This window comes from Rhinopithecus bieti, unplaced genomic scaffold, assembly GCF_001698545.2.
Source record: "Rhinopithecus bieti isolate Rb0 unplaced genomic scaffold, ASM169854v2 scaffold_12478, whole genome shotgun sequence".
Taxonomy (NCBI): Eukaryota; Metazoa; Chordata; class Mammalia; order Primates; family Cercopithecidae; genus Rhinopithecus; species Rhinopithecus bieti.
The window spans coordinates 285,235-299,169 of record NW_016807367.1 but is presented as its reverse complement, the minus strand read 5'-3'; the positions used below and the strand labels follow the sequence as shown (position 1 = coordinate 299,169).

The 13,935-nt window shown below is 36.9% G+C and overlaps 1 protein-coding gene across 6 annotated transcripts in view; it reads right to left on the bottom strand.

The window, feature by feature from the left end:
- SLC10A7 (solute carrier family 10 member 7) overlaps positions 1-13,935 on the bottom strand; it is a 272,783-nt gene that overhangs the window by 255,746 nt on the left and 3,102 nt on the right. For 4 of the 6 annotated variants that reach the window (XR_001887243.1, XM_017881490.1, XM_017881491.1 and 1 more), the window contains exons 2-3: positions 12,093-12,175; positions 4,644-4,780 (exon numbers count right to left, since the gene is read on the bottom strand). Coding sequence is in view for 5 of the 6 variants with exons in the window: in XM_017881490.1 (XP_017736979.1) it covers positions 4,644-4,780; positions 12,093-12,175 (220 nt within the window). In the remaining variant the exon portion in view is untranslated. Of the gene's footprint in view, positions 1-4,643; positions 4,781-9,025; positions 10,275-12,092; positions 12,176-13,935 lie in introns of those variants that run through there. The other 2 variants (XM_017881495.1, XM_017881493.1) reach the window with 2 other exon arrangements.

Here is a 13,935-nt window from a genome sequence, read left to right as displayed (position 1 = left end):
GGGCCCCACTTATACAAGAATTTCTTCTGCCTCTGCTATGACTGAGACAGCAAGACTTCTTCCTCTTCTTCAGCCTACTCAATGTGAAGATGACAAAAATGAAGGCCTATATAATGATCCATTTCTACTTAATGAATAGTAAATATATTTTTTCTTCCTTATAATTTTCTTAATATGTTTCTTTTCTATAGCTTAATTGTAAGAATATGTAATACATGTAATATATAAAGTATATGTTAATTGACTCTTTATATTACAGGTAAGGCTTCCAGTCAATGGTTAGGCTACTAGTAGTTAAGTTTTTGGGGAGTCAAAAGTTATATGTGGATTTTCAACTGCATGGGGGTTGGCACCTCTAAGCTTCACAGTGTTCAAGGGTCAACTATATTTTATTCATTTTGTAAGAATATATTATCTAAAATTTTTGCAATAGATTTACATTAGGTCCGAAATACAAAAAATAATGTTTAAACTCATTTTGATTGAAGCATAAGAAAACTGGAATTTCCAACTCAGTTCCATTCAATATGGTCTTCTTTCCAGATCTGTTTTACCAAGAGCTACTAGAGTGGTCTGCCCTATTATGAATTCCCAATTTCTGAGTCTTCCTTAGAGTCTACTATCATCGTCACTAATACTGAGCATTTACCATTTGTAGTAGACACTATTCTAAACACTTTACTTACTATCTCATTTATTCCTCAAAAGTTATATTTAAGATAAGTTGTTATTATTATTCCCATTTTACAGAAAACTGAAGTGAAGAAAGAAGTTAAGTAACTTTCCAAACTCACAAAGCCACCTATCTGGGGTAAAACTTTTATGGGTCAAAGACTTATCTAGGCCTCCCACCTCAGCCTCTCTGCCTTCTGTCTCCCCTACCCCCAATACTAGGACAGATCCTCTCACGAATTTTCAATCTTTCTAGCTTTTTCATCCCTCCTCTTCCGGCCCCTTCCCTTCTATGTGCAAAAAAGCAGAATTCTCATAATAAAAAGACAAAAATTTTGCTTGAACCCAGGAGGCAGAGGTTGCAGTGAGCCAAGATCGCGCCACTGCACTCCAGCTGGGCAGCAGAGCGAGATGCCATCTCAAAAATAAATAAATAAAAGACAAAATTTGCCAACTATATACTGAATACACATATCTTCTATGGGTAAAATCCAACAGGAAAGAATTTTTAAAAAGAAATTAAAACATTATTCCTGCCTTCAAGGAGGCAGAAGAGTCAATGCACAAATGTAGATAACTAACAGCAAAATGAGTGAAATGAGTGGTGCTGCCTCCTCAAGATACAATCCCACTTTTCTCATTGTGACTCACTTTTGACCTTTAAAGACTGCCTGCCTCCATGGCCCCACGGACCATTCTCTCTTTACTTCTCCGAAAGGAGACTTCTTCCCCCTCTAATAGTAATACTAACCTTAAAGTAACCAGTAATCTCCAAATCACCAAATCTGGTATCTTTTTCCTCATATTCATTCTGCTTACCTTCTTCTCAGGGCACTCTAATATTTTCATGGTTACTGTTGTAGTTCATTCAAATTTAGCTTCTGTCTTTTAAACCAGTCATTCTGGTGGTTTTTTTTTTTTTTTTTTTAGCCCTAACTACAATTCCCAAATTTGTAGCTGCCTATGACTGCCACTTTAAAATAAGCATGTCTAATGTTGTATTTATATATTTGTTTTCCAAGTTTATTGAGGTATAATTGACAAGCAAATATTATAAAAATTTATGGCATACAACATGATGTTTTGACATAGGTATACACTGCGAAATTATTACCACAATCAAACTAATTAACATATACATCTACTCTCTTGGCAATTTTCTAGTATACGTTATTAACTACAGTCACCATGCTATACAACAGATCTCCAGAATGAATTCACATATTTTCTAAAAAATAAACTTCCCCTCTGAATTTACATATACTTTTGGTCAATGGGACCAGTTTTTTTCCCTAATGATCCAGTTTGAAACTTTGAAGTTATATGTGACTCCACTTGCTCCTCAAAAATCAATCTGTGGCTGGGCACGGTGGCTCACACCTTTAATCCCAGCACTTTGGGAGGCCGAGGCGGGCAGATCATGAGGTGAAGAGATTGAAACCATCCTGGTCAACAGGGTGAAACCCTGTCTCTACTAAAAATACAAAAATTAGCCGGGCATGGTGGCAGGCACCTGTAATCCCAGCTACTCAGGAGGCTGAGGCAGGAGAATCACTTGAATCCAGGAGGCAGAGGTTGCAGTGAACCGAGATCACGCCACTGCACTCCAGCCTGGCAACAGAGTGAGACTCTGTCTCAAAAAAAAAAAAAATCAATCTGTCACAACTAACTTTCCAGTTTCCTCCATGACTACTGCCACCATCATCCCTGTCCAGATGCTTCTCAGCCAATCTGGACACTTACAAAAGGCCTGTTCAATGTTCCCTCTACCTCATTCTGTCCCTTTACTATGCAAGGTAAGGAGTATGTGCTCAGAATATCTTTATTTCAACAACTTAAACATGATTCTGCAACCCCTTCAAGTTAATATACTAAGTACGTACTTTCAAATTAGGGAGGGGAAGGGAAAAAACACTAAGCCAGGAAGAGCTTTCTCTAAGTGAATTACGGTAAGTGTATATTCCTTTAAGTTCAACATCTCGAAGTCAGAATTGTTTGTTTTATTTAGCATATTGAGATTGCAAGCTGTCCAATTAATCTTCCTTCATAGCCACTTTTAAACATGTTGTTATTTGCTTGTTTAGCATTTTCAACAGCTCTCTCTCCATCATCTATAGCTTCAAATGCAAACTCCTCAGCCCAGTAATTCAGGCCTTCTGCAAGCCAACCCTATGGAAACATTTTATCTTTGTGTCTCATTAATGCCTCATTTTTGAAATCTCTAAGAGTACCCAACCTTTGCTGAACTGCTTATTCTTTAACTGATTACACCACTCATCTGAAAAATCACATGGTGTCACATTTTGGTGATTACTAGGAGGTGTGTATATACATATATATATATATATCCTATATAACCAACTAGGTTGGAAGTTCCCAGAAGACAACAAAAATGAGTAAATATCTTTGTATTCCTTGAGTGGCCTACACATGGTAGATATTCAGTAGCTGTTGGTTATTGATATGCATAATACATTGTTGCTCTAAAATGATGTCATCACATTTATGTGGCATTTTACACTTTTTGGTGAAATTTGATGGTCATTCTCTCAAACTAAATCTGGCCAAAATGGCACTCTTGATTTCCACCATGCCTCCTAACCTAGTTTTCCCCTCTTAAGTAAAGGATGCTACCAACTACCCAGTGGTTCAAACCTAAAACCTTGGTTCCTCTGTCCTCCTTCTATATCCTCCTCATCCATCACCAATGAAAGCACTACTGTAAAATCTATCTGGCACACATTCATTTCTCTCTATTGAACTGCTACCTCACCACTACTCTCTGAGTTGATTTCTCTCAGGCCCCTCTACTATCTCTTTCCCACATAGCAATCAGAAGAATCATTTGCAAATATAAATCAGACCACATCACTCCCTCATTCCAATCCCTCCAATAGCTTCCTGTAGCACTCAGAATAAAATTCTAATGCTATCCTATGGCCTATAAGGCTCTACATAGCGCACTCCTGCCTACTTTTCTACTGCTAGGACATGGTATTTTTCCTCTACATCACCTCAGGCCTTCCTGGCTGCTTTACTGACTGGAAAACACAACAGGCTTGATCCTGCCCTAGAGCCTTTGTACATTCTGTTTCCTTTCCCTAGAACATTCTGCCCCCAGAACTCTGAAATCTAAATTAATCACCAGCCTGCTCACCCAACCACTTTCACATTATCTCACTGTTTTGTTCTTTTCACATCATTTATCTCTATCTTGCTCATCTACTTACTTGTTTATTGATACCACACCCCCTGAGACTCCCCAACATCCAAAACTAATGGACATTTCACTGTTGTTTCTCCAATATTTATAATAACTTCTGAAACAAAGTAGAAGCTAAATAAATAACTTGAATCAATGAATAAGTAATTTCAATTGATATCCCCAACATCATTGGTAAATAAGCAGTAAAAGTATGATTACCCCCCTTTCTAGATAGGGAAATTGACATTAAAACTAATTAAAACTTTGCTCAAAGTCACATAGTATGTTAGGGATATGGTCAGAATTCAATCTTCAGGCTCTAAGTTCAACTATTATATCAAACATAAAACAATGAAAAGGTAACGTTTGTCCCATATATAGGTATTTTTTTCTTTCTTATACATTTCTAAAACACACCTTATACTCCACTATTTTCTAATTAATTGACATCCAATTGACTGGCATACAGATCTTACATCTGCTAGTCCTTCTCATTTTTTTTCCAAGACCACTCTTTAAAATTCTCAGAAAAGTGCTCATCCTAAAACCTCAGGATGAAGCATGAGGGTGTATCTTAAGATTCTGTTAATTATTTGATGAACTTCCTTGATGAAATACTATTGTTTTAAAGGAAAACAAAGATGTGTTTTTACTTCCTTTTAAGATAGCACACATAAGCCCTTTTGTATATAGTTGCCATAGAAACAATAATGAATCTAGAGATGCCCCATTAAAAGTGGACCCACTTTTAAAGATTTAAACATACCCTTTTAAAAGCCATTCATTGATGGGTGTGATTGATAAAAGCTGAAGAAAAAGCCATATTGTTGCTGGGAAGAATGCAAGTGTAAAGATCTGAATAAAAAGATGCAGTTTTAGATGCACCAAAGCACTGGTCAGCTCCTGGAAAAATTAAGGAAACAAAATAAACAAAGGTAAGAAAACTATTCCTGAAAGGAGATCGCTACTAAAATAACATCACATGAGTTAGTTTTTAATTTCGAGTTTTTTCATAGCTAAAATTTTTATCTATAAGTAAATACACATGAGACAATGCAAGAGAAAAAAGTTACTTATGAAGGCTATAAAGTATTTTTGTTTAAAATTTCTTAAAAAAAAATTTTTTTTTTTTTGAGACAGTTTTTGCTCATCGCCCAGGCTAGAGTGCAGTGGTGAGATCTTGGCTCACTGCAACCTCCATCCCCCGGGTTCAAGGAATTCTCCCGCCTCAGCCTCATATTTTGGACTACAGGTGCCCGCCACCACCATGCCCCCCCTAATTTTTGTATTTTTAGTAGGACGGGGTTTCACCATGTTGGGCAGGATGGTCTCGATCTCTTGACCTCATNTCCATCCCCGGGTTCAAGGAATTCTCCCGCCTCAGCCTCATATTTTGGACTACAGGTGCCCGCCACCACCATGCCCCCCCTAATTTTGTATTTTAGTAGGACGGGGTTTCACCATGTTGGGCAGGATGGTCTCGATCTCTTGACCTCATGATTCGCCACCCTTGGCCTCCCAAATTGCTGGAATTACAGGCATGAGCCACCGACCGTGCCCGGCCTAACATTTCTTTTTTTTTTTTTCTTTTTTATTTTTTTTTTGAGATGGAGTCTCGCTGTGTCACCCAGGCTGGGGTGCAGTGGCCAGATCTCAGGTCACTGCAAGCTCCGCCTCCCGGATTTACGCCATTCTCCTGCCTCAGCCTCCCGAGTAGCTGGGACTACAGGTGCCCGCCACCTCGCCCAGCTAGTTTTTGTATTTTTTTTAGTAGAGACGGGGTTTCACCGTGTTAACCAGGATGGTCTCGATTAAATATTCTTTTCTAATTTCTTTACAATACACAATAAGCCCTAACAAATCAGATGTGTAAAATTCTGGACCAGGACTAAGCCAACTATACTTTATATTAGCATAGATTTGGGGATTGTTGAACAACATACATGTATGTTTACCTATATAAAATAATAAATCTTTTCAAAAAAACCTTAATAAGATCTATCACATTTCAACCAAATACAGTAATGAACCTCTATGCATTGCACCAAGGGTTTAAGTCCTCAATTTGGCAAGATGTTACTGAATCTACAAATTAATACTTTAAAAAACATTTCCCTCAATGATAGTCTCTAATTCCAAATGGCGTTTCCTTCCACAATCTACTCACTATATTCTTTGTTAACATTAACAGAATAGCAGCTTTATGCCATAATCTGAGCTTGTCACTTTACATGTTATCTCACTTAATCCTCACAAGAACCTAATTAAGTAAATACTATTATCCCTGTTTTACCGATGAAGAAATTGAAGTTGAGAGTTACTATATGGTGAATATCAGTATTAAATTTTCTGGCATGCTAGCAAACCCATGCCTGCTCATCCCAATGCTACCCTAAGAGGGGAAAAAAATGCACATTAAACATAACAAACCAGGCACACGTTACGAGTTTGACAACTAAAAGAAGGATAATTAGCTAACCTCTGGGATTCAAATAGATATAAACTAACAAATATTTGCATTTGAGTTTATATTGTGTTGAAATAAAACAAAATGGAAAACTAAAAAGAAAATTGGAAAGTGCTAGAAAAACTATAGTCCTTTAAAACAAGCAAGTCATCATTAAAGCATATTCAACTATGCCAGAGAGTCACTGGTTGTTAAGTATACAACTGCAATAGCCCCTTTGTTCAGGTAAGAGGTTCAAGAGATCCTCAGCCTCAGAGACATTAGCCAAAGTTTATCAGTTTAATCAACAGTACGTTAATGCAGACTCATTCGCTCATCACCACATTCTGAGATTAGTCTCATCACTTCCCACTGTCTATCCCTGTGTGGAGATACACACAGCAGTTCCTTCCTGTTAGGTCACAAGACATCCCTAAATGACATCTAAAGAATTTCTGGCAACCTGAGTCTAATTTAGGACCACTGGAAAACACTCAGCCTACCAGAAGTCACATTAGGTCCTGGGATCAGACCTAAGAGAAAGCAAGCCATCCTTACAGTGAATCAGAATTCTTAGAGCTCCACTCCAGAGAAAACTTGCGCACCAGCAGTTTCAGAGAATTCTCAACAGCCTTGAAGCCAAATCTCATTTAAATATACTCAGAGCACTAAACAAATATTAGTATTTTTATTTTTTAAAATACCGTAATGAAATGATTAGCCAGAATACACTAAGGTATTTTTGCATATACTCTTTTTTTCTTTCCTTTTTTTGAGATGGAGTTTCGCTCTTGTCATCCAGACTGGAGTGCAATGGTGCGATCTCGGCTCACTGCAACTACTGCCTCCTGAGTTCAAGCGATTCTCCTGCCTCCACCTCCCAAGTAGCTGGGATTACAGGCATCCACCACCACACCCAACTAATTTTTGTATTTTGAGTAGAGATAGGGTTTTGCCATGTTAGCCAGGCTTGTCTGGAACTCCTGACCTCAGGTGATCCACCCACCTCAGCCTACCGAAGTGCTGGGATTACAAGCATGAGCCACCATGGCCAGACTGCATATACTTCTGAAAGGAATAAAAAATGGCATAACTTTTCTGAAAATTAATGTGGTAATACATATCAAGGACTATATAATTCATATTCTTGGACCCCAGAATTTTATGACTAGGAATTTATCCTAAAGATATAAAAAGTGATTGTAAATATTTATACACAAAATTGATCATCACAATGCTATTTACTAGAGCAAAATCTGGAAACAAATGTCCAAAAATAGGAGAATCATTGAAAAAGTTAAAATCTAATTGGAGTGTTATGAGCTATTAAATACCCTGTTGATGAGAATGCAGGTGTACAGAATCTCTCCCCTACTTTATCAATAGGTGTATAAATTGGCATAACCTATAGAGAGCACAACCTGGCAATTCATTCCTTCATTTAAGTAATACTTACCGAGCACCTGGTGCCATTCTAGGTACTTGGAATATCTGTTACAACTTAAACTACATATATCATTTGACCTAGCAATTCTACGTCTAGGAATTTATCCTTCACATATGTTTCCAAATATAGGAAATAATATATTTTTAGGTTATCCTTTGCAACATGTTTGTAATAGCAAAACCTTGTAAATTAACTAAATGTTCATAAATAGAAGACAACAAAAATACATCATGACACAACCATACAACAGAATACTATTTGATGTACAAAAAAAATGGGGTTCTTTATGTGTTTAGATGAAACAATGTACAAGATACGTTTTTTAAGTAAAATAAGTTAAGGCGCCAAACAGTATGAAATACAATCTGTAGGGGGGTAGAATACACCTGTGTATGTTTCACATGGAATATCTCTGGAAAGGTACACAGAAATTGTTAACATTGTCTGTCTCCAGAGAAGAAAACTGGATAGTTGGTGGAAGAGTGAAAAAATAAGACTTACACATATCTTTACACCTTTTAATTCTGAACTATGTGAATAAATCATATGTTCATAAAAGTAAATAAAATATTTTTGTTATAATATAGAAAGAAAATTTAAATAATATTAAATTATGTTAAAAGTATACAATGTTACATGAAAAGAATAGGATAAGATTACATGTGTATATGTGTATAGGTCCACAATATGTGTATAAACATACTTACATTCACATACAATTTTATTTTAAAATATTATGCATATAAAACATATTTTTTAAAAGGACTAAAAAATGGATGTTAATAGTTAATAGTAGTTATTTTAATCTTTCTAATCTTTCTACAATAAGTAAATACCACTTTTATTACAACAAGTTATAAACGTTATAAAACAACAAGTTATAAAACTAAAATGTGCTCAGAAAATACTGCTGACCTAATAAATGACAATTAGAAATTGCCACTGCATCGGGATGATGATACAGTAAAGAACCCAGCAAAACGACTCACAACAACCAACCATGTTGGCTCATAAGGGGCTTTTTAACAATAGGGAAGTGCTTCTAAGAAAGATTTTCAAGACTTCCACAAAATCCCAGAGTCATATATTTTTCCATATCTTCTTCATACAACCATAAAGATAAAACAAGATAACAGAAAAGAACAAGAAAGTAAACCCTGTAAATCCCAAAATAGTTATTATTCCATACATACCCATGTAGAATTTGGGGCCACATAGTCAAATAAGTGCCATCATGAATAATCAAAAAGTTGGCTCTGCATCATAGTTTGTTTATTCACATGTAATATAGGTCAAAATTCATTAAAATAAACTTAAGAAGACACTCCACATCATGTACTGATTATACCAGAGTCTCACTGACAGCATCAAGCATTGCTTAAAACCAGGGCTCTGATTGGGACACAGAAATATTTTCATTAGACACCGATTTCTCTTGTAACCCTTCATCTGCCATTTCATTCATTTGCTGAGAGTCAGGCTCATAGCTCTGGGCTTGAAACAAACAGTATAAGTCTAAAGTTTAGAGTTTGCTATATTTGCTTTTCTGCTAATAGGATAAAAAATAATAATTTTACAGAAAATAAAGAAAACCTGCATCGTCTGCCCTACTGAGGACCTTTTTTCAGCCCCTGAGTCTCCTGCTCACCTTTGTTTCCATCCCCAGCACCATGCCTTGTAGCCATAAGCACTTAATTGATATTTGTTTAAACAAATTTGCCCTGCCACAGTTGGCTAAGAGACAAATCCTCCAAAACTACAGGTTTGAAGTGAACTAAATATGAATTTTAAATGTGACCATATTTCACTTCAATACAACAAAATTTCAAAAAACTAGAAATTAATAGTCATAAAACTGAAGACTCAGCATTGCATTAGTACAGTGTCCTTTATAATTTTAACAAATTAGTAAAACAAATTTTAGAATACATGTCATTAAATCAATGTATGAATCATACAAGAAATGTTCAATATAAATCAAACTTGAATGGGACCAACACAAATGCTTCCAAATAAACTCAAATCAATAAAAATTCACTGTCTCCCGTGTGCAAAAATGAACTATTTTAGGACCTAATAAGATATACAAATCGTAATCCCCACTGAAATGGATTTAGGATTAGTAACTAGTAAACAAATATGACTGCTACCTCCTAAGTTACAAGTTACCCATGAAATTAGCAGGGTTTAGAAGTGGTTTAATATTACACAATGATACAATCTAGGACATCTTAAGTTAAATGGCTTTTGAAAATGACTTAATGTTGTATTCGTTTGAAAAGGGCTTTTCATGGAAGAAATGGCTTTGATTGCTGCTTAGATACCACAATAAAGCACGAGATCATGGCATTTCATTAGATCCAAATTAGCTGGATGACTGAAGGTTTCTTAGGTGCTTACAAAAGAAGTCAGTCCTTAGAGAAATGCTGACAGCTGTGACATTCTTCCTTCTTCAACTCCTTCATCCCATAAAGTTGGCTGCTTCACAGAATCGCATTAAGAAGCTAAGGAGTGAGAGAAATCAAGTCGCTTTCTGGATTTCCCATAGCATAAGTAACAGCTTTAGCCATTAAGCAGCCACCAGGGGACATAGAACAACGTCCCAAGTAAAGGACTTGGGTTAGAAAGCTGCTCCATAAAGAGCATTAGCCAAGGTCAGCAGGAAGATCTCCAAACAAGACCAGTCCAACATTATGGTAGTGGCAAGTATCTTTCTGTATCACTGTGCCCCACATTTGAGAACCAATATTAGAACTCATATGTTGACAGAACAAAAAGTCTGTGCCCTGTAAGTAGTAATCATGGTCCTCTCATATCAATATTGTTTACCAAAATTGGAATTTGACATACTAGGAAATCTCATCCCATGTCAGTTATTTTCAGAAGAGCAAGTAATCACAGAAAATATTTACAATTCTTGAGACACAATTTATCAGTTATAGACACTACACAATGATCCTATGTATATGAAAAAATACCCCAATGAGGCCGGGCATGGTAGCTCACGCCTGTAATCGCAACACTTTGGGAGTCTGAAGTGGGTGAATTATTTGAGGTCAGGAGGTTGAGACCAGCCTGGCCAATGTACTGAAACCCCACCTCTATTAAAAATACAAAAATTAGCCAGGCGTGGTGGTGGGTGCCTGTAGTCCCAGCTATTTGGGAGGCTGAGGCAGGAGAATCACTTGAACCTGGGAGGTGGAGGTTGCAGTGAGCCGAGATGGCACTACTGCCCTCCAGCCTGGGCAACAGAGTGAGATTCTGTCTCCTCAAAAAAAAAAAAAAAAAAAAACCCAGTGAAAAGATTTATACCAACCTGATGGCTACAGAATACATAAATTTAGTAAAGTCATATTTTTTCCATGTTGCTACTAGGGTGGTCTAAGAAGGAAATAACTAAATTTAGTCTTCATTCAAATCACACTTAAATAAAGGTAAGACATGATGCTGGACCAGAATTTTAATTTTTAAAGCCATTTCCAAAACAAAAAAAACCTTCTTATAGTGAGATATTCCCATCTACATAAGAACAGGATGTTAGAATGATAGTTTTATGTAATTTCTTCAAGAGCAAATGGGTATTTTCTCCTCTCTCATTTTCTTCCATTGTAAGTCAAAAGAGAATCATAAATTCTACTCTTCCTCTCTCACAAGTAAATGTAAAAATGTCTGAATTTCTTTACTTCCAAGAGAATCTCATGTTCGGTGAAACCTGAATCAGCAAATGACATTACATATATATGGGTATGCTGTGTGTGTGTGGATCTCTCTGTGTGTATATATATACACACACACACATATGTGTCAAATGAAAAACACCAATATTTCTCTTAAGACATCTATTAATATTTAATAGATATGCTAAGGAACAGTAAGCTTTTCTAAATAAAAATTAGTTAAATTATGACAAATTAATCATTATTTGAATAGCATGAGTCCTGGAAACCAAAGATGATCCACAAAAGTTATGGAAACCAAACTGAACATCAACAGCTCAAATGTGCCCAGGCATAGTAGGTACCACTGTAGTTACCACCATAAGCTGAGGTAGAACTAAAGTAGATGCTTCAGTTCAGCTGTCATATTAAAAACACACTCATTATAACCACATCCTCAGGGCCCATGCTGCTCAACTGTACAGCTTTTATAATGCATGTATGCAGGAATGAAACACAAGTCCTTTGCCGACCAAGTTATCTTCTGCTACAGTGAATCCTTCAGATTATAGCTATAAACAGCTTTACCAGAGGACTCTGAAATTTAAGGTAAGTACAAATTAAATTTTTCTCCCTGCTTTTCATGTGTCCCATAGATGACAGTACCTCTGTTTTCAATGACAGTCCACTGTTAAAGAATATAGTTGCAACAGCAATGTAGGATACAGTTATTTCTGGCTTCAGTGGTCCTAAAAAGAGAAAAATGAATTATTGTTAGAAAAGAATTTCAACAGATAACTTAGCACAAAAGAAGAATCTATTTGTTCACGCCTGTAATCCCAGCACTTTAGGAGGCCGAGGCAAGTAGATCACTTGAGGCCAGGAGTTCAAGACCAGCCTGGCCAACATGGCAAAACCCAGTCTCTGCTAAAAATACAAAAATTAGCCTGACATGGTGATGCATGCCTATAATCCCAGCTCCTTGGGAGGCTGAGTGGGAGGATTACCTGAGCCCAGGAGGCAGAGGTTGCAGTGAGACGAGATCACACCATTGCACCACAGCCTGGGCAACAAAGCAAGACTCTGTCTCAAAATAATCATCATCATCATCATCATCATCATCATCATCATCATCTACTGAAGGACAACAAATGGTACTTTAGATACCAGTGTCACCCCTAGCGTCCTACTGTCCCAACAGAGGTAAGCATTTGTGTGATACAGCCTAACTCCAGAGAGCATTTTCCAGAGGGCAAGGACCATGGCTGTCTTGCTCAGCACAGTATCCTCAGACCAGAAGAATAAAGACGCACACAGAAGAGCACGTAAGCAACATCCCTCAATACAGGTCCTAATTATATCTATCATGGTATCAGCGCTTATATAACAATCAAAATACCCCCGAACCCGAAGAAGAGTATCAATGGAAGAGGTTCCCTTCTCTTTAGCAAATATTACTTCATTTCTTCTAGGATACCAGAAACAAAAGCTTGTAATCACACACGCATTCAGTTCTGCCCAAGAGTATTCATTCTACAAATACTTATTAAGAACTTGCCATGTGAATGAGATAATGCATATAAAGTACTCAATAATATATCGCTATGACTGTAATTATTATTAAATTATGTTAGGTCCTAGAGATACGTGATGACCCAGTCAGGCTTGATCCCTGCCTTCCAGGAAATCCTCTCTGGAGTTAGGATAGCAGCATTCAAATGTGTTAACACTGTGAGAACAATAGTTAAAAGTATCATTTGTGAGTTGATATAAGTATCATTTGTGACATGTACACAATTGACTTGAAGACCTAATGTGCTAACAAAGAACAACATTCTTTCAAAAAATGCAGTCCTGAGAAAATGACATTTTATACCTGTATATCAATGGTTCTCCAGCAGTGGCAATCTTGCCTTCCATGGACATTTGGCAATGTTCAGAAATGTTTTTTGGTTGTCATAACTTGGGGGATAGGATGTGCTACTAATGTCTAGTGGGTAGAGATCAAGAATTCTATTAAACATCTTGGAAGGCATAGAACAGCCCCTCCAACAACAAAAATTGTCATGTTCAAAATGTCAATGTGCCAAAGCTGAGAAATCTTAGTATATGGCAACATTTAAAAAAATCTAAGATCATCTCCTATATGGCATTCTATTCAGTCCTCTTGTACTAGATTGAATAGTGTCCCCCACTCCCAAAATTCATGCCCACCCAGAATCTGTGAATGTGATATTTTTGGAAATAGGGTCTTTGCAGATGTAATCAAGTAAAGATGAGGTCTTATTGGATTAGGAGGATCATTAATCCAATAACCGGTATTCTTAAAAGATGGAAATTTGGACACAGACACATGCACAGGGAAGACAGCCATGCGATGACAGAGGTGGAGAGTGGAGTTATATTGCCACAATCCAAGGAATGGCTGGCAACCATCACAAGCTAGAAGGTGCAAAGGATTCTTTCCCAGATGTCCTTTGGAGAACATCTTGACCTCAAGACTTCTGGC